The following is a 21052-nucleotide window of genomic DNA, read 5'->3' as shown; positions in this document are numbered from 1 at the left end:
GATGTGCGACGTCATATTAGTGAGACGCTTGCGATACGAAAAGTTACATGTAGTCATACATAATTCTGATTTCTTGGGTCGTCAATATATACACACCAGATTAAGACGATGTTTGTCTGTCACGGAACAAGCGCGGCCGTATCTGCACTTCGGATTATTTGCAGAAATCAGGTAATCAAGATATTAAACTTAAAAAGGTTAGACGCTGCATATAGGATAGCAATGTTTGCTAACTATTCCTTATACGTCCACAGACTATCATCCGTGGGCAAGCTTGGAGGTGTCTATCCACGCAAACCGAGGGGGAGATCCGCATCGCGAAGGTACTAAAGGAAAAGTTCCCAATGGCGTCATCGCTGAAAGTTGTAGATATATCTGGTATGTATATTGAAATCCTTCATAATAAACTAATGGCATGAATTTTCAAGTCAACCAGACATTTAAATTTAAATGGTATCCAATTTAATTGCGCAATGAATAGCTATAGTAATAAATGTAATGGTGGATGAATACAATACTAAGCATACGTGATAGTGCATTAATTTATTTGTTTTTTTATTTGTTTATGCATGCCAATGGTATACCTTGCATGTAAAAAGTACCTTTGCTCTACCAAAGCAGACTTTTCTAGTAGTATCTGAATCTGCCATGATATTTTATTATAATAATTCTATAAAACGTCTCAAATACTGTAACACCAAGATCACTTTACAGCCTGTCAAACCTTCCAGGTAGTTTAAGTCGTAGCAGGAGACATGTCACACATCCTCACCAAATAGCACATGTGATCTTGTGTCCAGGTGGCTGTGGGGCCATGTATGAAGTTCACATAGAGTCTAGTGAGTTCAGTGGAAAGAGAACTGTTCAGCAACACCAGCTTGTCAATCAGGTGACAATTGTAACAGTTATTTCATCTTCTTGGCTATATTATATATTTATCAGACAGTTTATTTGGTACAACAGTCAAATCAAAAAAAACATTCAGATTCAACCATTGTATTGACTATTATGTTATGTTTTGTGTGTGCGTGTGCGTGTCTTTAGTGCGTGCGTGTGTGAGTCATAATGATGACTTACACTCATTGTTTTGAAAGATGTTGAGTGTTCTTTACCTAAAATACCCCTATTTCTGGGTTTTATCTTCCCCAGGCCCTGAAGGATGAGATTCAAGGAATGCATGGACTAAGAATATTCACAGATATTCCAAAACAGTAATTCCACAGAGGCAAAAACATGACTCCATTCAATGTTCATTATTTAACCTACACAATCCTGTGGAAGTATACACACAGATGTAAACAAACATGGTGAAATGTGGCAAAGTTACAAATCAGCTGATTTATTATAGTGAAACAAACGTATATGATTTCTATTGTTGATGGTTGGAAGTAAGAAACAGAAATGGCGTCCATTTACATTGTGACATTATCAATGTGTTGCAGTTTAGATGGGACTATACCAATTGATCACAGTATCTGTCTGCTCATACATATGAACAGGTTATCTGGTCATACATAAGTAAGAGGTTATGATTCAGAATTTGGAATTTTGACCTTCCCCCGAATATTGACTGCAGATATTGTTGAACTAATCAAGTATAAATATGAATTGCATACTTGTACCTTAAGTAGCCACGTTCTTATGCAAACCTATCACAATTCATCCTTTAAAAAAAGGAAGAATGCTGCATACGCACAAAATGTCAGATTTTGCTCTATCATCTCTTCTCATGATTGGTGAAGATACGTATTTATGAAAGTAATGTAATATCATGTTGACATTTTGCCCAGGAATGTATACATTTAAGTCCTAGAGTCATTTATAGGGTCTGACTGATTATTTCAATCTTTGCTGATTTTATTTACTTTTATGTACTTTACAGTGTAAAGAAATTGAACACATTCTTATTTATTACAAAAAAAATATTTGATGCCATAAACGTCTCTCTTGAACTACATAAAATGACATTTGGCTCAACAATATATTAAAATATATTTAAATTTATAATTAAAATAGATTATGTTTGACTCTTTACAATGTGAGTTTTATCGTAATGCATATTTCATGATATCAGATTTCTGTCTGATGTGTGAAGGGAAGGATTTCGGTAGTGTGTGTGGATAAGATCATTTCGATTACGAGAGTTAATCTTGAATCGTGTCCATGACGGTCTGCGCACTGTTGAAGTTGTCGTTCAGCAAATTTACTTTCCAAATTTCACTGATGGCGTCACAATTGTTGAATGACTGACTGGCCGAAAGGGTGAAGATGTTTGAGTTCTAAGAAACTGCAGATGGCGTATTTTCCAGCAGATGGCGACCTGCACACTCAAACGAACACACGCACCACTAATTACGCCCAGTTCATTGAAATGACCAATTTTTGGAGCTCATCCACGAAATGAGATGACGTCGATAACAATAACAATGTGATCATCCCGGTTTGGACAAGCTTTAGTGAGTGGATGAAGCATCGCACGACGGTTTGAGTGAGGCCGGGCTGGCGTGCATAGCGCCACGATTGCAGGCTGCAAAGCACGTCAGTGAGCCGTGAAGAGGAGCGGAGAGACGCACTCCGCCGGGCTCCGACATGGCACAAGAGGGAGCGGATATTACTGAGGATACCGACTGCATGATAGAGAGAGGCTCGGTGAAGAAACCAGTAAGCGGAGGATCTTCTGGGAATGTGAAAGAGATGCGGGCGGTGATGTTATCAAGCTTCGGAGGGCTCAACAAACTCCGAGTGACCAAGAAGCTGATGCCCGAGCCTCAACGTGGTGAAGTGAAGATCCGCGTTAAGGCATGGTAAATATAACCAAATTATCACAGTTTTATTTTGTTATTATTGTTGTTTTTTAATACTGGTCATCATATAAACGGGACACAGTATACTGTATTTTTATTGCAGTGGAAGCCACAGGTTCCCCTCCCCCTGTCCATCAATAGACAGCAAACTGACGTTTTGAAACCTATTTAAATCCCATGTAACGATTAATATTTATGTCGGAACCGTTGCAGTTGGCTTTTTAGACAAACAGGTGACAAAGTCTGGAAAAATACAACTGTAATCTTGTATTCAGAGGCAGCTTGAGAGATGAATGTGGCCTTGCATTCAGAGAACATGACTCATTGCCCACAACAAGTGCATAAACATGATCATTATGGGAAACATATGCGACCACTGATGGCTGTTAACCTATCACCACATTGTACACTTACACGTTTTAATGAGGTCCAACAGAGTAACATAATTTCTTTACGATAATATACACTTCATGTCGCAATAAGTTTGTTGGTTGTGTAGATGCAGGGGTGTAGAATTGTATCATATTGAGTAGGCATAGGCAAGTAGTTTTCCATATTCTGTATTTTAGGTATCGGTTACTGTAGGAGGCTACCAATGCCAGTTACTGAAATTTATTAGTTTTATTTTAAATTTATTAGCATTATACTGTAGATGGGAAAGGTTTGAAAATACACCATTCATTGGGGGTGCGCCTTATACTCCGGTGCACCTTATACACCGGAAAATGCAGTCCTCCTTTCACACAGTGCCTCTGATTGTCCAGAAAGAGACATCAGATAACTGACATCCCTTATGTTACAGGCTACATTTTATCTGCCAAGCTGCACGACTGTTAGAAAAGCATGCGATTGGATGTTAAAATGTCAGTTATGACAAATATTATTTTTGAGTGCGACTTATCCCATTTTCAAGAAAAAAAAGTATGTTATTGTACCATATTTTATGGAAAAAAAAAACAGATTTTTAACATTGGGATTGCAAAACGTCATGCATTATTAGGGAGCAGCAAGATAGTCTCAAGTACTCAGATTTGTGTCCTTGTCCTGGAAAAAGTGGTTTTGAAGCATCCTTAATGAATGAACAGCGTCAATTAAAAGAAACTAATATTGTCTCTGAGGGAGGCATAAAATATTTTCACTCAGAGAGGCTCAGGATTGTGAGACAGAAGGATGTGTCAACCACTTGGGCATTGTGCTGCCTCCCATGATAACTAATGAGTCTATTATTTGAGCATGAAAAATTCTATCCAATTCTATGCATTGAGTTGATTTAAGAAAAATAACCTGAGTCCACTATGGCATGAAACATTATGTATCATGCACAATTATCCACTGTATTTGATTTTTTTTCAGTGGTTTAAACTTCCTGGATTTGATGGTACGTCAGGGGACTATTGATAGTCCTCCGAAACCACCTTTTGTTCCCGGCTTTGAATGCTGTGGGATTGTGGAGTCTGTCGGAGAAAGTACAGAAAGATTTGAGGTATGTCAAACTGAAATATTTTCCTGCCAGGAATACACAATATTAATGCCGTACAACGTTTATTAAATTAATTAATGTACATACAGTACATTCAATATATTGTACATAGTTTGCCTGTCTGCAGAGACAAAATGCATGCGCTTGTACTGAGCAATACATTTTTCAGGTACCTGTATTTTGTACTATGTATACTTGAGTTTTACCCATGACTGGACTGGGCAGTCTGCTGATAATAACTAATGATGACATGGTGTAAAGAACTGAGAAAGGTCAAGTGAATTAGAGTTAGTCTTGATTGATTGAGAGGTGGAAATACAAGGAGAGCAGCGACATGGGAAAAACATGAACCAGGGTGCATGAATATAAATTCCACCAGAGATTCAGAGAAGTTACTTCCAATGCATGTAAAGTGTGACTATGTCTTCCTGATTTGACACATCACGGAGAAGAGTGTTTTTTGACAATAAACTTGGATGATTAAAAAATAGCCAATAATACATTATTTGCAACCTCTGTTGTTAAAGCGCTATCTATATCAATCAATCTTCTTTCTTCTTCTTTTCATTTTGGCTTTTCCCTTTAGCGGTCGCCACAGCGAATCAGTGTTCTCCATCCAACCCGTTTTTTGTATCCTCTTCTCTCACACCAGCTACCTTCATGTCCTCTTTGACAACATCCAAAACCTCCTCTTAGGTCTTCCTCTCTGTCTCCTGCCTGGCAGTTCAAGGCTCAGCATCCTTCTCCCGATATAGTCACTCTCTCTCCTCTGGACATGTCCAAACCATCTCAGTCTGGCCTCTCTAACTTTCTCTCCAAAGCCTCTAATATGAGTTGTCCCTTTGATATACTCATTCCTGATCCTATCCAACCTGGTCACTCCCAAAGACAACCTCAACATCTTCACCTCTGCTTTCTGTCTTTTCTTTAGTGGCACTGTCTCCAGTCCAAACATCATGGGTGGTCTCCTCACCGTTTTTTTGTACCTTTCCTTTCATCCTAGCTGAAACCCTTCTATCACAAATCACACCTGTCGCTCCAGCCTACCTGGACGCACTTCTTTACCTCTTTTTCACACTCTCCATTGCTCCGGACAGTTGAACCCAAGTACTTAAAATCTTCCACCTTCTTTATCTCTTCTCCCTGTAGCATCACTCTTGTACTTGGGTCCCTCTCATTTACACACATATATTCCATCTTGCTGCGACTGATCTTCATTCCTCTCCTTTCCATATCTCCACATCTCTAGTTTCTCCGCCACCTGCTCCCCGTTCTCGCTACAGATCACAATGTCATCTGCAAACATCATGGTCCAAGGAGATTCTTGTCTAACAGCGTTTGTCAGCCTGTCCATCACCATATCGAATAAGAAGGGGCTCAGAGCTGACCCCTGGTGGAGTCCCACCTCCATCTTGAGTTCCTCCGTCACACCGACAGCACACCTCACAACTGTCTTACCGTCATGACACATGTCTTGCACCACTCTGACATACTTTTCTGCCACTCCAGACTTCCTCATGCAATACCACAGCTCTTCTCTGGGCACCCTGTCGTACGCTTTCTCAAGATCTACAAAGATGCAATGCAATTACTTCTGACCTCCTCTGTAATTCTCTATCAGCATTCTTAAAGCAAACACTGCATCTGACTCTGACGGAAGTAGTCGCCGAAACATGTCAGGTATTTATTTACACTGTCTGTAAGTAAAGAATCTGCTCAACATTAAACACTGCATCTGTCGTACTCTTTTTTTTTTTTGGCACGAAGCCATACCGCTGCTCACAGATGTTCACTTCTGCTCTTAGTCTAGCTTTAACTACTCTTTCCCACCATTGAAGATCTTGTTAAACAACCCAGTCAGCAACACAACTGACACCTCTATTGGTAAACCATCCGGCCCGAGTGCCTTTGCACCCTTCATTCTCTTCAGCGCACTCCTCACTTCATCCTTGCTCATGTTTTCTATTTCTTGGTCCACAACAGTCACATCTTCTACTCTTTGTTCCTTCTCATTTTCCTCATTCATCAATTCTTCAAAGTACTCTTTCCATCTTGCCATCACACTACTGGCACCTGTTAATACATTGTCATTTCTATCCTTAATCACCCTAACCTGCTGCAGTCCTTACCGTCTTAGTCTCTCTGTCTCGCCAGCCTGTAAAGATCACTCTCGCCTTCCTTGCTGTCCAGCCTAGCATACAAGTCATCATATAAATCAATACAGTACACATTGAATTACATAGATAGCCCTTTAACAACATTGGTTGTTAAATCATCCATCCATCCATCCATCCATCCATCCATCCATCCATCCATCCATCCATCCATTTCCCGTACCACTTATTCCTCATTAGGGTCACGGGGGGTGCTGGAGCCTATCCCAGTTGTCTTCGGGCACCAGGCGGGGGACACCCTGAATTTGTTGCCAGCCAATCGCAGGGCACACAGTTTATTAAATCAATACAATACAATCCAGGTTGTGTGTGTGTGTATATATATATATATATATATATATATATATATATATATATATATATATATATATATATATATATATATATATATATATATATATATCTCATGACATCTCCACTGTGTGTCATCCATTCACTCACAGTCCCTAACAAGGATCTCTAAAGTGGCTACAACAATGGATTATCCGAAAAAAAAAGACATATTTTTGGAGTAACTGCGAACTGCATATTACAATGGCACCAAATAACCGTTAATGCACCATTTTAGCCACGCCCACAAAACATCAGGAAAACTGGAATGATGAAAAAAAGCCCAATGCCACATTTTCACAATTGAAGTTCTGAATTGATTTCGGCACGTAGCTTCAAACACCCATCATGTATTTAGAAACAATTCTCAGAATTCACTTTTTCATGGTCTTGGAGTCCATAATTTAATATTGTTACCATCTCTGTATGTGACATGTTTCTCTCAGATAGGAGACCGGGTGATGGCTTTTGCCAACTACAATGCCTGGGCAGAAGTTGTCTGCACACGAGAGGAGTTTGTTTACAAAATGCCAGATGACATGACTTTTGCGGAGGCCGGTGCATTTGCTCTGAACTACATCGCTGCCTACATGATGCTTTTTGAGATCGCCAAACTGAGAGAGGGAATGTCGGTGCTGGTGCACTCAGCTGGGGGTGCTGTTGTAAGTCATTGCCTTTCATATGAATGTGATTGTAAATAGAATTGTTTATTCTGCTCGTCCATTAACACTACAAGATGCTGATCCACCATTGAATGCCATTTTTCTCTTCAGGGTCAAGCTGTGGCTCAGCTGTGCTCCACTGTACCTAATGTCACTGTTTTTGGGATCTCCTCAAGTTTGAAACACTCCTCAATCAGAGATTCTGTGACTCATCTCTTTGATAGAAACAGCGACTACGTACAAGAAGTGAAAAAGTAAGCTTGAATTCTAGCTTTGTAATATGGGGTCTGTATTTGTGATCTTTTCAAAACTAGCAAAAATGGACTTTTTGTGATAGCATGGACCTCACCTGTCGAGTAGTCTGTTGTCATGGTCCCTATGGCAACCAAGGATTAATCCCAGTAGCGCAGTGGGGGTCTGAAATTGAGCCAATCAGGTGCCAAATCATGATAGCCTGGTTTTCGACATTGAGGGATTATTTCAGTTTGTTCCAACTCATATTTGTTTTCCCGTTCATACAATCTTATACCCAAATCCAGGCATATAGCTGCAGTAGTAAATAGGTTTTTTAAGTTGCAATGACCCATTATTTCATGCTTGTTGACTGCATATCAAGAGTAGTCTTGGATTAATTTCTCCTTTCATCCCCTTGTACCACACATTCCAGCCAGGATCAAGACCTAAGTACAATCAAATGCGTATGTTGACAAAAGTGAATCACAAGACCACCAAGACATTTAGGTGTCAGGTCTTAAAGCATAAACCAAGGAATTTTGGAGACTGGCATGCCTTTCATCCTTTTATAGCACTGATTTCATTCATGTTCATTTTGGGCTGATGATCACGCATTACTGTGATTACTATGGAACAGAATGCAAGCCTGTTGTGATCGTCAAAGTGTGCTATTAGGAGCACCTCCCGTAGACTCTTACAAGAATCACTGCCCAAGTACATTACAGCAACTGTATGTTGAACTTTGAAATTCAATGCATTTACATTTACTATTTGATTTATATACTGTTTTAGTAATAAACAATATGAGATTCATGTTATGTATTTTATTACCACTTCATTATTCCCCCCTCACTGAACCTTAACTTTCTTTCTGTTTTAGGTTATCTCCAGAGGGAGTAGACATTGTGTTGGACTGTCTATGTGGGGAAAACACAGGCAAAGGTCTCAGTCTGCTGAGGCCACTGGGAATGTACATTCTTTATGGTAAGAACTGTGTTGTAAAAAAGTATAATTATCATTGTAAGCCTCTGTAACATTATGGACATACCACCCTGAGTTTAAATACAGGAAAATGTATTCCTTTTATCTAAAAAAACACAATACCAAAGTAATCCATCCATCATCAGATCCGCTTGTCCTCATGAGTAGACGGGGTAAACCTCATAACTACGACACACATTCAGAGGTTACTCCAATTAGGTCACAAATCAGCTGTTGAAAACAAATGCAGAATCAGATTTTTGGATTTAAGTGAAAATGTGTCTGAGCATATTTTATCAACAGATAGGCTTAACTGGATGGGACTCTCCTCTCTATGCGTGTGATGTACTGTATCGACATGAGGATTGCAAAAGTGTGAAAGCTATTTTGGAACAACTGACCGGAAGGATACTACATAGAAATAGTTGGGCATATAATGGCCATTATTGTAAATTCAACTACTAATACATTACATCTTTGCAGTTGATCTACACCTCACTCTTGGCCTCTCACACCATTCTCACATCAGAGTTTGCAACGCCGGTGAGGCCAATGCTAGTATTGCAAAACGGAGAAAACATTTCAAGCAGGACAAAAAAGAAAAATCCTGGGTTCAGTCCTTGTGATTGAAGTATGTTATTTTAGACTTAAAAAGAAAAACCTTCCCGATGGTTGATGTGCTGTGTCATTGCGGCAGTGACAACGACACTTTTAACTGAGATAATCAAATATGGCGTTGTGTCAAAGCACTGTGTACTGTAAATGAAAACATAAAATGAACTAAATTTGCATGAGTGCTCAATCATAACCCAACTTTCATTTTATTATTTTTATAATGAGGACGCTGATTTCTCCAATGTAAACCTTGTTGACTGGGGTGTGTGTGGGTGTGGGTATGTGTGCGACTAAGGGTAGGAAGGAAAGGTTGTATTTTCACAGGCTTTAGATCACCAGCCAAATTACAAGAAAGCAGACATAGACGGCGGTGATCAATGCAACACAAGCCATTCGCAGCTCATTATTGTCCAATGCACAACGTGGGTGACAAAAAAATAAATAAATAGGATGATCAGCTCACTTTAAATATCATACGAGCAGAAATCGAGCTCAGATGAGGAAAACAGAGTTCTCATTCGAGCAACATTAGCTTGAGTCAAGCCAAGCGAGCACTGAGAGATCATCAGTCACTGAATGAATATTGCACGGCTCCGTTTGCTGGCAAGTCTGTTTAAGGAGGGCCGGTCGCTCTGTCTTACTGGCCACTTCACAGAGCTTGAAGAGTAAATACATGTATGGAAGTAATTTCCCAGATAAGGTGCTCCTAAAACATGGCTTTGGATAATAACAAGCTTGACTCGTTTCATGTGTGTCCTGAATTTAATCATAATCCCGCTAAATCAAACAATCCAGTCATAACACCTAATGAGCTGTTCCTTGAATTGTCGCGCAATCCCATTTATGGAAACCTATCAAATTGTATTTTATTCGAGAGATGCACATCCGTATTGCTCTGTCTCATTGTTTTATTCCTTGTAGGCAGAAAAAAGGAAAGTTTACACTCTTGAAGAAAGGGGTAGTTGTGCTGAAAAACCTGGTCCATTCTCACCTGTTTGAGTATGAATTTGTAATGCTCCATACATAAAACATATCCCAGGTATAAAATATATTCCCAGTCACTGCTGAGCCTCTTATCCAGCGCCTGTTAATCACTTATTAATTCTTGTCAAACCTCATGAATTAAGCAACGCTATTAGCAGCCAATTAACGATTAGTGTGAGTTATATTGCAAAGGCATGCTTGCACGGACCCTGAATTCTCGAGGTGCCAATTGGTCCTCCCCCCTCTGCCTTCATGCTTTGCTTGTTATTGTCCAGTCACCTTTGTCCAGCCATTTGCACAGCACAAAAGAATCCTTTTATTTTTGTTTTTTCAGGCGCATCAAACATGGTAACTGGGGAGACAAAGAGTTTCTTCAGCTTTGCAAAATCTGTGAGTCACAAATTCCGTTTGTCTTCGTCATTTGAAAGCAGACTGGCCCCTTAAACCATTACAGATGAAATCCTCAATTCTCAACTGAATTGTATCTCTGTGACATATGATGTAATTTCTTGCAAGTGGTGGCAGGTGGAGAAAGTGAACCCCATGAAACTGTATGAGGAGAACAAAGTCATGGCCGGGTTTTCGTTGCCCAACCTCCTCTTCAGGCAGGGAGTATCTAGTTTGGTGAAATCAGCCATGGACAAACTCTTATGCCTCTATGACCAAAAGAAGATCAAGCCTGTGGTAGATTCTCTGTGGGCTCTGGAGGAGGTAAGAGTCATAATCACATCGAAGAGGTCTGTTGTAAAGCATCAATCGGTGCCACTAATCATGGTCAGGGTTGCGGCGAGGGGAGGAGGCTATTAGGGCAAAAGACAGACTGCATCCTGGACTAGCCGCCAGTCGCGTGTTCTTGACTACGGCATGGAGTACACTAAGTAAGCCTGGTGAACCACTGCACAGCACAATGGCAAAAATCAGAGTTTATTTTCCAAAGTGACATACAGCATAAAATCCACACTGTAATTCAAATAGCAGTTTTGTGGGGGAAAAATATTAAACAGTCTAAATATTTTTCAAAACTTTTAATGTGAGCTTTAGCAGTGTCTGAAACTCATGACAAAAAGTTAGCGGACACCAGGGAAGACAACTCTGAAAAGTTGCCTGCCCGACCATAAAGTTGCCTGGGGGGGGGGGGGGGGGGGGGGGGGGGGAGTTGTCGGCCACCCGGGCAGAGAGGTTCTTGATGTCGTACGCCCGGCATAAAAGTTACATGCCTCGGGCATCCGGGCAGACACTGGCTTTAGCCTGGTTACTGTTAACGCATTGTCTGCTATTAATTCAATATTTATATAGGGTTAATGAAAGGCACCCAAATGGCGAAAAGGTATGTGCTGACTCCTCATGCCGCATTCACTGCCAGACGATGTGCAAAAATATGTCTGATAGGACTATTTTATTTTTAACCCAATAATGTCCACTCCAGTGGAAAAAAAGAGAATTAATTCCTAAGTTATATGGGTTTGGAGTTATCTGAGCTTTAAATGGGGGTGGCTGTAAAAAAGGCAAATGTTGTGCCCTCGTGGGAGAGAAAAACATTGCTAGAGGACTGACCGAAGCTTTAAATGCATCCCCCCGCAAGCAAAAACCCAAACAAATTCGGGAATGGCGCTCCATGTTATGGTTTTCAATTTCCGAATACATTCGCGAATGGCAGTGAATGAGTTAATATGACTGGGATTTGACTTGCCAATTCTGAACACCACCACATCCCAGTTACAAGAGGGTGTGCACACTTGTACAACAATTTTAGTTATATTTACCTGCCCTCTTGAAAATATCACTGTACACCTCATGGACAGCAAATTGGCTGATGTCACGCTTCATTTTGTGTGGGATGCTGTCAGATATGGACGTTCTCCCACAGATGGTTGGTAGGTCCTAAATCTTTCTGGTGCGCAATTACGTCTCTCCCACGCAAAAACCAATGAGCTACATCTGAAATCACGAGTTACAAGAACTAAAACACCTTTGCCTCACACTGCCAGAAGTACATACGCTCTGTGTGCCATCTCTCCATTGTACAGTATACCCACCTGCCCTCCCAACACCAATTAATGGATACACATAATCAATGACAATGGCAATGACATATAACAATGATATCTAATAAATGAAATGACGTTTTCTTCCATGTAATGTAATTCTTCATCATTCTCTAAAGTGAGAATTTTTAACCGGTGTATTTCTTTGTTATACAGCAATAAGGAGTCAAACTATACGTAGAGAAAGACGTCTTTTTAATGGTTGAAATTTGTTTTGTTTAAACCATTAAATGTGGTGATCATTCTTTGAGCGCAGGAAAGGGTGGGTGTCTTGTCTTGGTTGGTAGGTGGTGTGGGATGCATTATCAGGGTCTCATTTGTTCATATGTCTGGAGGGAGAATTTACAGCCTGATTGTTTCTATGTTGACTATGGTAACCTTCTCTTGCTGCTATAATGAAAAGCTGTGTGCGACCGGAAGCTGCATTATTTATTTATTTCGTTAGTATTTTGACAGTTATCAACTTTCATAAGAAATCCTGGATTTAAAAATATCAACACGTCACTGACAGCAACAAAGCAAACATAACTTTGAACCAACAACATTTTTTTTTTATTTTACCTTTGATTAAAAGCCATTCAAATAGTAGATTTGCAGTAATAAAGAGAATTGTGTTCGTCATTTCCACGGTGACCTTACACCACAAACCTTTCTAATATGAGGATTATTGGATTGGATTGTCCTTTATTCATTTTGCAGTGGAGAAATTTACATTTCACAGCAGCACAGTTATGAAAGGACGAAGAAAGGAAAGAAAGAAGTAGAAAAACACAATACAGGAACTCCTGGAAAGGCAGCCACTCTCGCGGCGCTATCTTGAAGTCAAACGAACCAAAAACAGTAAATAACAAATAATACGACAACACAAAGACACAGACATTCATTCAGTCTTAAGCACTTTCTGCATCCTCTTTTGTTCCCTGATTTGTTTCTCTATTGTTATCCTATCATTCGAGCTTATGTTTCACTTCAGTGTATACACACTGCTTTTATAGATATACCTTTACTACTATAGCACTGCACATATACTGTATTTGTTTTACTTCCCACCATAATGATAAATATACTGAGAGTTGATTGTGTGGCTTTATTGATTATATTACAGATGATGACTAGCTCCTCCCACTCCATTTTATGAAAACAAAGCAAAAATTGTCATTGACTGTTTTGTCAGGTTAAGGAGGCCATGCAGAGAATTCACGACAGAGGCAATGTTGGAAAACTCATTCTGGATGTCGAGAAGTCACCCACTCCCTTGGTAATAGCAATTTCTCACTGATAACTCTATCAGACATTCATGTTTTACAGAACAAAACTCTACATCTTTATTTATATTGCACTTTCACAACAGCTGATGATGTAAGAAACCCCTTTACAGAACATTTAACAACTGACATGATGTATTTACTGTTCATATCTATTTATCTGAGGCACACTGGTCTGAAGAAAATGTGTTTTGAATACAGTGGTACCTTGACTCATGAGTTTAATTCAATCCTTGACCACGCTGGTAACTTAAAACACATGAATGTCATTAATCTTTTTCAGCCCACCAATCAAACAGAGCTTGTTTTTTAATGAGAAAAAGAGATCTCTATTTTTTTAATTTATTCAATAAAGCAAAACCTCAACAGAATTAGATTGAATGTAACGAATGAAACAGTTTATGCCCTATGAATTATTCATTGTGCAATTCCAACCAGGGTAAAGTAAGATATGTACATTCAGATCATAACAGAATAAGAAGCTCACAGTTACCCAGTGTCATGCAGTCAACCCCTGCTATTTTGGGGGGATAAGGATGGGGCCAGGCCTTGAATAGCAAAAAATAAATACAAATGAAAATGATAATAAATATATAAAATAAAGTATAAAAATGATTAGATTTTTCCTTCACTCACCAAATTATTTGCAAAAAATATACAGTACATATTCATTTGACATTTTTGTCTAAAAGCAAGGGGATGGGGTAGATGACTAATTGTAAGTTATTCTACTGGATAACATGAACAGTTTTGAAAAAGACCAGACAAATATGACGAAATATGAAAAAGTATTGAGAAGAATTATTAATACGAACCTGTTGATGCGCGGATGACTGCAGTATAAGTCAATCTTTGTAGAGGCTACTGATTATATTTGCATCTATTGTTTGTTTTCACATTTGTTGCATATGTTCAAATATTTGTAGTTTAAAAAGATACAACATCATAACATGGATGCTAGTTGTATTTGCCCATTTGTAGCGCTTTGCATTGCAAGTTCGCAGTAAGCTGGACGACTTTCCTGGAAAAAAATGATGTGAGCAATTTTACAACCTGCAACAGGTTAATTAATGTTCAGTAAACAGTTAGTAGACAGTAAACCTCAACTGAGAGTTGGCCTGCATATTTTTTCAGTGTCACTATCTGCCTCTTTAAGTTTTGCTTGCAAGTCAAGTCAAAATGTCAACCATACGATACCTCACATCACAAACACTTGGTGGTGAGCTCCACTCATAATGTAAGTCAAGGTGCCACTGTGTGTTGTTTGCATACTGTACAACCATATCAGATGAAAAACACATCACGGATGCCCCAAAAAATTATTCGGAATAGGAGGTCAAATCCTCATCATGTTTCAAATATGGAAGCGCTGTATTGTAGATGAGTGTGTCAGTGTACATTTGTGTTGAGTGCGCACCTTGTTATCTGGTCCCTGATGGACCAATAAATCCTTTCCTCCCCCACCATCAGATGGCCAGTGACAGCACTGAGACCAGTGAAGCGGGGGAGGAAGAAGAGGAGCCTGAGGGGGACAATGACAGCAAAGAGCGCATGCCTTTTATCCATTAGAACAAACCTAAAATGCCATGAGACGTCCCCAACGGGTTCACCTTGTAGGATCACAACAGATGTGCGTTGTTTGTGCATGTATCGTTCTCGTGTAAGTATTCATCTTGCTCATTTCCTGCTGTTACTTGCAATTGTAAGTCCGGAAAACGACCTGCTCACTTGTTTTGCATGTGAAAAGGATGAAGTGTATCCTTGTTTTTGTTTTCTTGTTTTTCAACAATCTATTGAATACATTGAATTCATAACATAGAATAATATGCAATTAACCTTGCTGATGTGCGGAAACTATTTAAGAAATACAGAATTGTAGTCACTTTTGGATTGAATACAAAGTCAATTAATTCAACAAAAAAAAATGTTTAAAAAAATCCCCCCTGTACTTAGCGGTGATAGTGGTGGTAAAATGCATAAATGCCGAGCGTTATTCTTCAGCATCCAGGTAGGTGCCAGGTGATAGTGGTGGTAAAATGCATAAATGCCGAGCGTTATTCTTCAGCATCCAGGTAGGTGCCAACCTCATTGTATTATGGGATCACATGTGCCTTGTGTTTGATACTTGAAGATGTTTTCCCAAAATGTCAGGCTACCAAGAAAACAAATTTATCTGTATCTTGTGGATTAAAAGTAATCAAATACTGTATAGTTACGTTATGCACTGGGAATGGCATTTGAAGATACAGTAAAGTCTCGTTATATCGATATTCAAGGGAGTCCGAAAAAATATCGATATAACCAGGACTATCGATATATCCGACCCTGTTTGCATGTAATTTTCTCCGTGCGTGCATAGAAATAGTATCGATATAACCGGGACTATCAATATATCCGATATCGATATAACGAGACTTTACTGTATCTTAATCAATTTACACAGCAATTGGATTGATGAAAATCAGGTTTATGACTCAACATTTACCAACTTGAGTTTTGTTACTCGACAACAGCAAGACTTTTATTTGAAAAAGAAAAAAAAACACCACAATAAATATGAGAAACTGAAATATATCCGAATGTCTGTAAAAATATATCAGATGATTTCTTTAGTCAGACTACCAGTTGGGAAGAGTTTTTATTACTTGTCTGACCAAAGTATTTACTTTCTGGTGCCTCAAAATAAACATGCCCTGAGAGATTGCTCATTTTTAGAATAAACACAATCCATCAAAATTAGAAACACCATCAAATGCAGGGAATACTACAACCACTTGATGACTTATTAAGACCAAGTCCCGCATGTCATCAAATTCGCCTAAAAGTAAACTTGAATCGCTTTTCACACAGCTGGATGTATTTTCTCAAGTGCCAGGTCAATGAAAACAAGCTGTTGAAGATTCCATCAGCTCATTGAAATCAAAACTAACATTCACATTACCTCTTATACAGCATAGACAAGTCACTATCTGTTGAATGTTCTGGAGGTGTAGTCACTTTCAAAATCCATATCAGTATTTAGTACAAATAGATATATGTATGTTGATAAGAGAAAAGGACAAGGCGCATGCTTTTTGGTATGTATGTGTATATTTGTGTTCACGTATTGTCATAATTCATTGGGGAGGATAAAAGGAAAAGTACAGTATTCAGTGTTTTGTTTCTTACTTGTTGTTGACTACTTCTGTCCAGTCTTGCAATCTTTCATTGTGGACTTTGTTTACATGAAAATAAATGGATCTGCAAAGTACCCAGGTGAGGAAGTGGTCATTTTCCGACTTGAAATACAATAATATAACAATAGAAACAAATACAATTGTAGCATGGTTGCCTGTATGTTTTTACATATACTTCACTGTCAAGAGTAACGGGGTTATTTCTTATTCGTGTCATAGTCTGCTTTTCCTCACAGTTCAAAAATATGCATTAGGTTCACTGATTTGAAAATTCAAGAGATGTATCAAAAATTATACCTGGTGTAAAGCAGTGCTGTTTTTTCACAGTGTTGCTTAAATCTTAAACAGCATAAGGGAAAGCAGCATACAGCACGTTGTAAAAACTAACAATAAATAGAAGAAAAATGCAACACAGAAATCATTATATATATATATATATATATATATATATACAGTAAAGTCTCGTTATATCGATATCGGATATATCGATAGTCCCGGTTATATCGATACTATTTCTATGCACGCACTGAGAAAATTACATGCAAACAGGGTCGGATATATCGATAGTCCCGGTTATATCGATATTTTTTCGGACTCCCTTGAATATCGATATAACGAGACTTTACTGTATATATATATATATATATATATATATATATATATATTTGAATAGAGAGCAGCAAACGTAAAACAAGGGTGGTCCTAGTTTGAAGGTGATTGATGTTCGACACCCTTTTCCTCAACCCTGCAATTGAGCAGTCACACATTGAAGAAAAAACACACCAGATTGGACCTAATATTTACTTTAAAATACAGTATGTTGAACTAAAAACAACGATATAGCAAAGGATTATTAAGCGCGAGAAGTTAAATAAATATCAAATCAAGTATCCCTACAAACCTTGCCTCGCACAAATGACTTCTTGACTTTTTGATAGTGTTGATTAGGTTTTCATTTTTGGGTTGACGAACAAGTTTACGGTGACATGTTACTTGTCAAAAGCAGACCTTGCACATCCAAAGATGGCAGCAAAAGGAAGTACCAAACGGTTAATGATGTTTCCAGTTTGTCAAATGAAAGGACACACTGCTCACTGCACCGTGTTCCAAGTCAATATTTCTCCCAAATCTCAAGACAAGGAAGACATTATTTGTCCCTGCACGCCAATAGCTCTCTTACCTCCTCCCCATGTTTGGAAAAACAAACATCAAGCGGGCCAATGCAGTGGCAACTTCCAGAACAGCACATAGAGAAGTACTACATACTGCGCCGTCCTCAGACTTTTTGAGTCGTTTTATGGGAGCACAAGGTGTAGTACTGTGCTCGGCGTTCAAAATGACACGTCTGCGCCTCCCCGCGTTTTTCGTCCTGTGCCTCTCTTTGCTTCACTCCATCTGCGGACTCCCGCCTCACATCAAGAAGGCCGTGTCACCTCGAACAACGGGTAATCATGCACACTCATCAGGCACATTGTCAACCGTGTGCTCATATTGACCTTATATAATATTTCCGTCTTATATGGGGAGTTGCAGAGGAAGATGATGTAAAGGGCCAGCTTGAGAAGTTGTGGTGGGAAGTGAATTTGCTGAAAGAGATGCAGGCCCTGCAGACAGGTACCGCTCTCCCAAAAATAATGTCTTTGGACTCGTACAAAGGTGTCCTGGCATTTATATTTTATTTGCTTAACTAGAAATGAGCAATTCATTTTCATCAAGTGTAACTCAGTTATATTTACTAAATTATTTTTGTTTCTATAATTTGTAATACATTTTAAAATTAGACTTAACATTAGTGCCTGACCAGCCATGAATCTCACCACTTTACCAGTACCCAGGAATATATTCTTTGGGTGTTATCGTTCGAAATGAATGAAACGATATCGTCTCTGTTCTCAGTTTGCCTCCGTGGCATCAAAGTTCACAAAAAGTGCTATCTCACCATTGAGGAACCCAAACACTACCATGAGGCCAACGAAGACTGCATCGCACAAGGAGGAACACTTGCGACTCCGCGAGATTCCATGGAGAACAATGACCTTCGCGACTATGCCAAGAGAAGTTCTCCAGGCTCCAAGGACTTCTGGATCGGTGTAGCGGACATTGTGAAAGAAGGCCAGTATGTTGACGTCAATAGTCAACCGGTTAACTATCTCAACTGGGACCGCTCCAAGAAGCAGCCCACAGGAAGCAAGCGGGAGAGCTGTGTGTCTCTTTCAGTGGCCGCGCAGGGCAAGTGGTACGATGAGGTGTGTCGCAGTGTGAAAAAGTATATTTGTGAATATATTATTCCCTAAAGGCCACATGTCTGGTTCTCCTTTGTTGATCAACGGATGAAACTGAAAGATAACAGAGTCCAGTATTTCCTCAAATAGTGGCTTAGACCAACAAATTGCTCAAATTCGCACATGCTTTTTAAATGAGAAAAATCTAAGTTCCCCGACCCTCTAGTTTTAATTCGTTCCACGACTATGCTTGTTCTGCTTTTGATTTTGTAACTTTTTGAAAGAGAAAAAAAAATCTGAGGTTGCCCTTTGATCATCCCACAAGGCTGTATTTATGAATCTCTATCTGTACAACCCAAACGCACCCTATTGAAGTGTACTTGTAAGTCAAAATGTTTTTAATGTTCTAACAACTCAAAACAAATTGATTTAGATGTAAAGTGCTCAATTAACATTTGCAGCAATGGTTGAACATGTTTTCCTACCGTTCAAAGCAATCCCTCATGCACTCCCTCATTTACCTTTTCTGAAGGTGTGCAAAGGTGTTCACCTCTCTATGGCTAGTACTGCTCACGATGCATGCAATAACAATATTCATTTACGATGGGTATTCCCAGTGTCTTTACAAGCATTCAATCTGTAAATATAAAACACACTACTGTGTGTACAATAAATGTACTTATCAATTCACGTTTGGTGTCTTTTCTCCTTACTTGCTTCTGTCTTTATAACAATGGAGGAACACATTCATCTTATTCCTTTATTGTACTCAGTGGTGGGAACTCCTCAAGGCCTCAAGGGCCATAAACAAAGCCAAGAGTCAAAATAATCAATAACTGGCCCCCGAGGAAACATTGTGACTTTATATATTATGTCAGTGTATTGCAAGTTCACATATGAGTCTGTTACTGGATGTATCTCATTATCACCGGATATATTTCGTATACATTTATACAAGTAATACAGCCTCAGATCAAGTTGGAGAAATTAAGATAGAAAAATATACAGATTTTTTTTTTGTTGGGTGTTAGCCATCACATTTAAGCACCACCATTTTTCAAAACAAAAATGTTTGAAACCACTGCAACCTTGTTTTTCACTGGCAGAGATAATGCTTGATGATAATGCTTCAACTAATGAACCCATTTTAAAAAAGTGTCAGACGTAGTTCAATGCTTCACAAAAGCTTAATTTGCTCATCCCTAATGTGCACTGACGGTTGGAACAAGTCAATGCTCTCGAATGAGATGGCACAAGGTACAATAAACAGAATACTTGTAAATACATCAGATACAACATTGTGAAATCGTATTAACCCCTTCCTGATATCTGTGTTCTTTGCATATTTATCTACTTTGCATATTTATTTATTATATTCTATCATATTAACTATTTTATATCACTCAGACATAATACAAAACTGTCTAAATCATGATTTAGACACAGTTTGGCCTTTTTAATTTACCACAGATGAAAAAAACTTAAAAATATCTGGCCCTATGTGAAAAGGAATTGCTTCCCTGGTTAAATTACTGAGGGAATGTGACTAAATACAGTTTTAGGAGAGCTGAGTTCAATTTCACATACAACACCATAGCGCACACATTTTCTTTAAATTGAGAAATCATCTAAAATGATCTCAGGTAAGGTGAAGTAAACCACAAGATCTCAAGAATAAGAAATTCAAAAGAGGGCACCACATAACCTTGTGTAATCGATAGTGCGGATAACACTGTATAAAGCACACACCTCAATTCAATATATTTTTGTTCATACACTGTAGATCTTTCTGTCACGGGAGGCACGGAATTTGGTCCCATAAACAAACAAGACATGAGTGTTGAGAAGTAAAAATCTTAATTTAGAAACATACAAAGTACAGTAACTACAAAGAGCAGGGTGGATGCAGAAGACACGTAGAAGAGAACTGACACACTGATTTGGAGAAACCTTCATGTAATCTGACTTTATATACCGTGGGACATCAGGCATATATGACATGATAAATTACCAATGCATAAAAGAGCCACAGCAATCAGGAAGGGCATCTGACGTGAAAGCTTGGCCAAAACAAACATGT

At 38.9% G+C, this 21052-nt stretch overlaps 3 protein-coding genes across 3 annotated transcripts; all 3 read left to right on the top strand.

The window, feature by feature from the left end:
• The first annotated feature begins 11 nt into the window (after positions 1–11).
• bola3 (bolA family member 3) lies at positions 12–1992 on the top strand. Its single transcript, XM_088991309.1, has 4 exons — positions 12–171; positions 255–378; positions 801–889; positions 1150–1992. Exons 1-4 carry the CDS (start codon positions 109–111, stop codon positions 1213–1215), a joined length of 342 nt encoding a protein of 113 aa, XP_088847435.1. The 5' UTR covers positions 12–108; the 3' UTR covers positions 1216–1992.
• Positions 1993–2315: 323 nt separating this feature from the next.
• vat1l (vesicle amine transport 1-like) lies at positions 2316–16824 on the top strand. Its single transcript, XM_088992487.1, has 9 exons — positions 2316–2804; positions 4158–4287; positions 7235–7450; positions 7562–7704; positions 8565–8668; positions 10599–10654; positions 10781–10975; positions 13484–13567; positions 15045–16824. Exons 1-9 carry the CDS (start codon positions 2590–2592, stop codon positions 15141–15143), a joined length of 1242 nt encoding a protein of 413 aa, XP_088848613.1. The 5' UTR covers positions 2316–2589; the 3' UTR covers positions 15144–16824.
• Positions 16825–17450: 626 nt separating this feature from the next.
• On the top strand, positions 17451–19662 carry clec3a (C-type lectin domain family 3, member A). Its single transcript, XM_088991308.1, has 3 exons — positions 17451–18195; positions 18284–18364; positions 18647–19662. The coding sequence occupies exons 1-3, from the start codon at positions 17940–17942 to the stop codon at positions 19042–19044; spliced, it is 735 nt and encodes a 244-aa protein (XP_088847434.1). The 5' UTR covers positions 17451–17939; the 3' UTR covers positions 19045–19662.
• Positions 19663–21052: the final 1390 nt, after the last annotated feature.

Source organism: Hippocampus bargibanti, linkage group LG03 (genome assembly GCF_051943395.1).
Source record: "Hippocampus bargibanti isolate YZ-2025 linkage group LG03, ASM5194339v1, whole genome shotgun sequence".
Taxonomy (NCBI): Eukaryota; Metazoa; Chordata; class Actinopteri; order Syngnathiformes; family Syngnathidae; genus Hippocampus; species Hippocampus bargibanti.
This window is presented reverse-complemented; position numbering and strand designations above follow the sequence as displayed.

Coding starts and splice junctions, on each gene's coding strand:
- bola3 (XM_088991309.1), top strand. CDS start 109: ATGTTTGTCTGTCACGGAACAAGCGCGGCCGTATCTGCACTTCGGATT. Junction 379..800: donor GAAAGTTGTAGATATATCTG/GTATGTATATTG, acceptor TCTTGTGTCCAG/GTGGCTGTGGGGCCATGTAT. Junction 890..1,149: donor AACACCAGCTTGTCAATCAG/GTGACAATTGTA, acceptor TATCTTCCCCAG/GCCCTGAAGGATGAGATTCA.
- vat1l (XM_088992487.1), top strand. CDS start 2,590: ATGGCACAAGAGGGAGCGGATATTACTGAGGATACCGACTGCATGATA. Junction 7,705..8,564: donor TACGTACAAGAAGTGAAAAA/GTAAGCTTGAAT, acceptor TTTCTGTTTTAG/GTTATCTCCAGAGGGAGTAG. Junction 8,669..10,598: donor GGGAATGTACATTCTTTATG/GTAAGAACTGTG, acceptor TTGTTTTTTCAG/GCGCATCAAACATGGTAACT.
- clec3a (XM_088991308.1), top strand. CDS start 17,940: ATGTTTGGAAAAACAAACATCAAGCGGGCCAATGCAGTGGCAACTTCC. Junction 18,196..18,283: donor CGTGTCACCTCGAACAACGG/GTAATCATGCAC, acceptor GGGGAGTTGCAG/AGGAAGATGATGTAAAGGGC. Junction 18,365..18,646: donor GATGCAGGCCCTGCAGACAG/GTACCGCTCTCC, acceptor CTCTGTTCTCAG/TTTGCCTCCGTGGCATCAAA.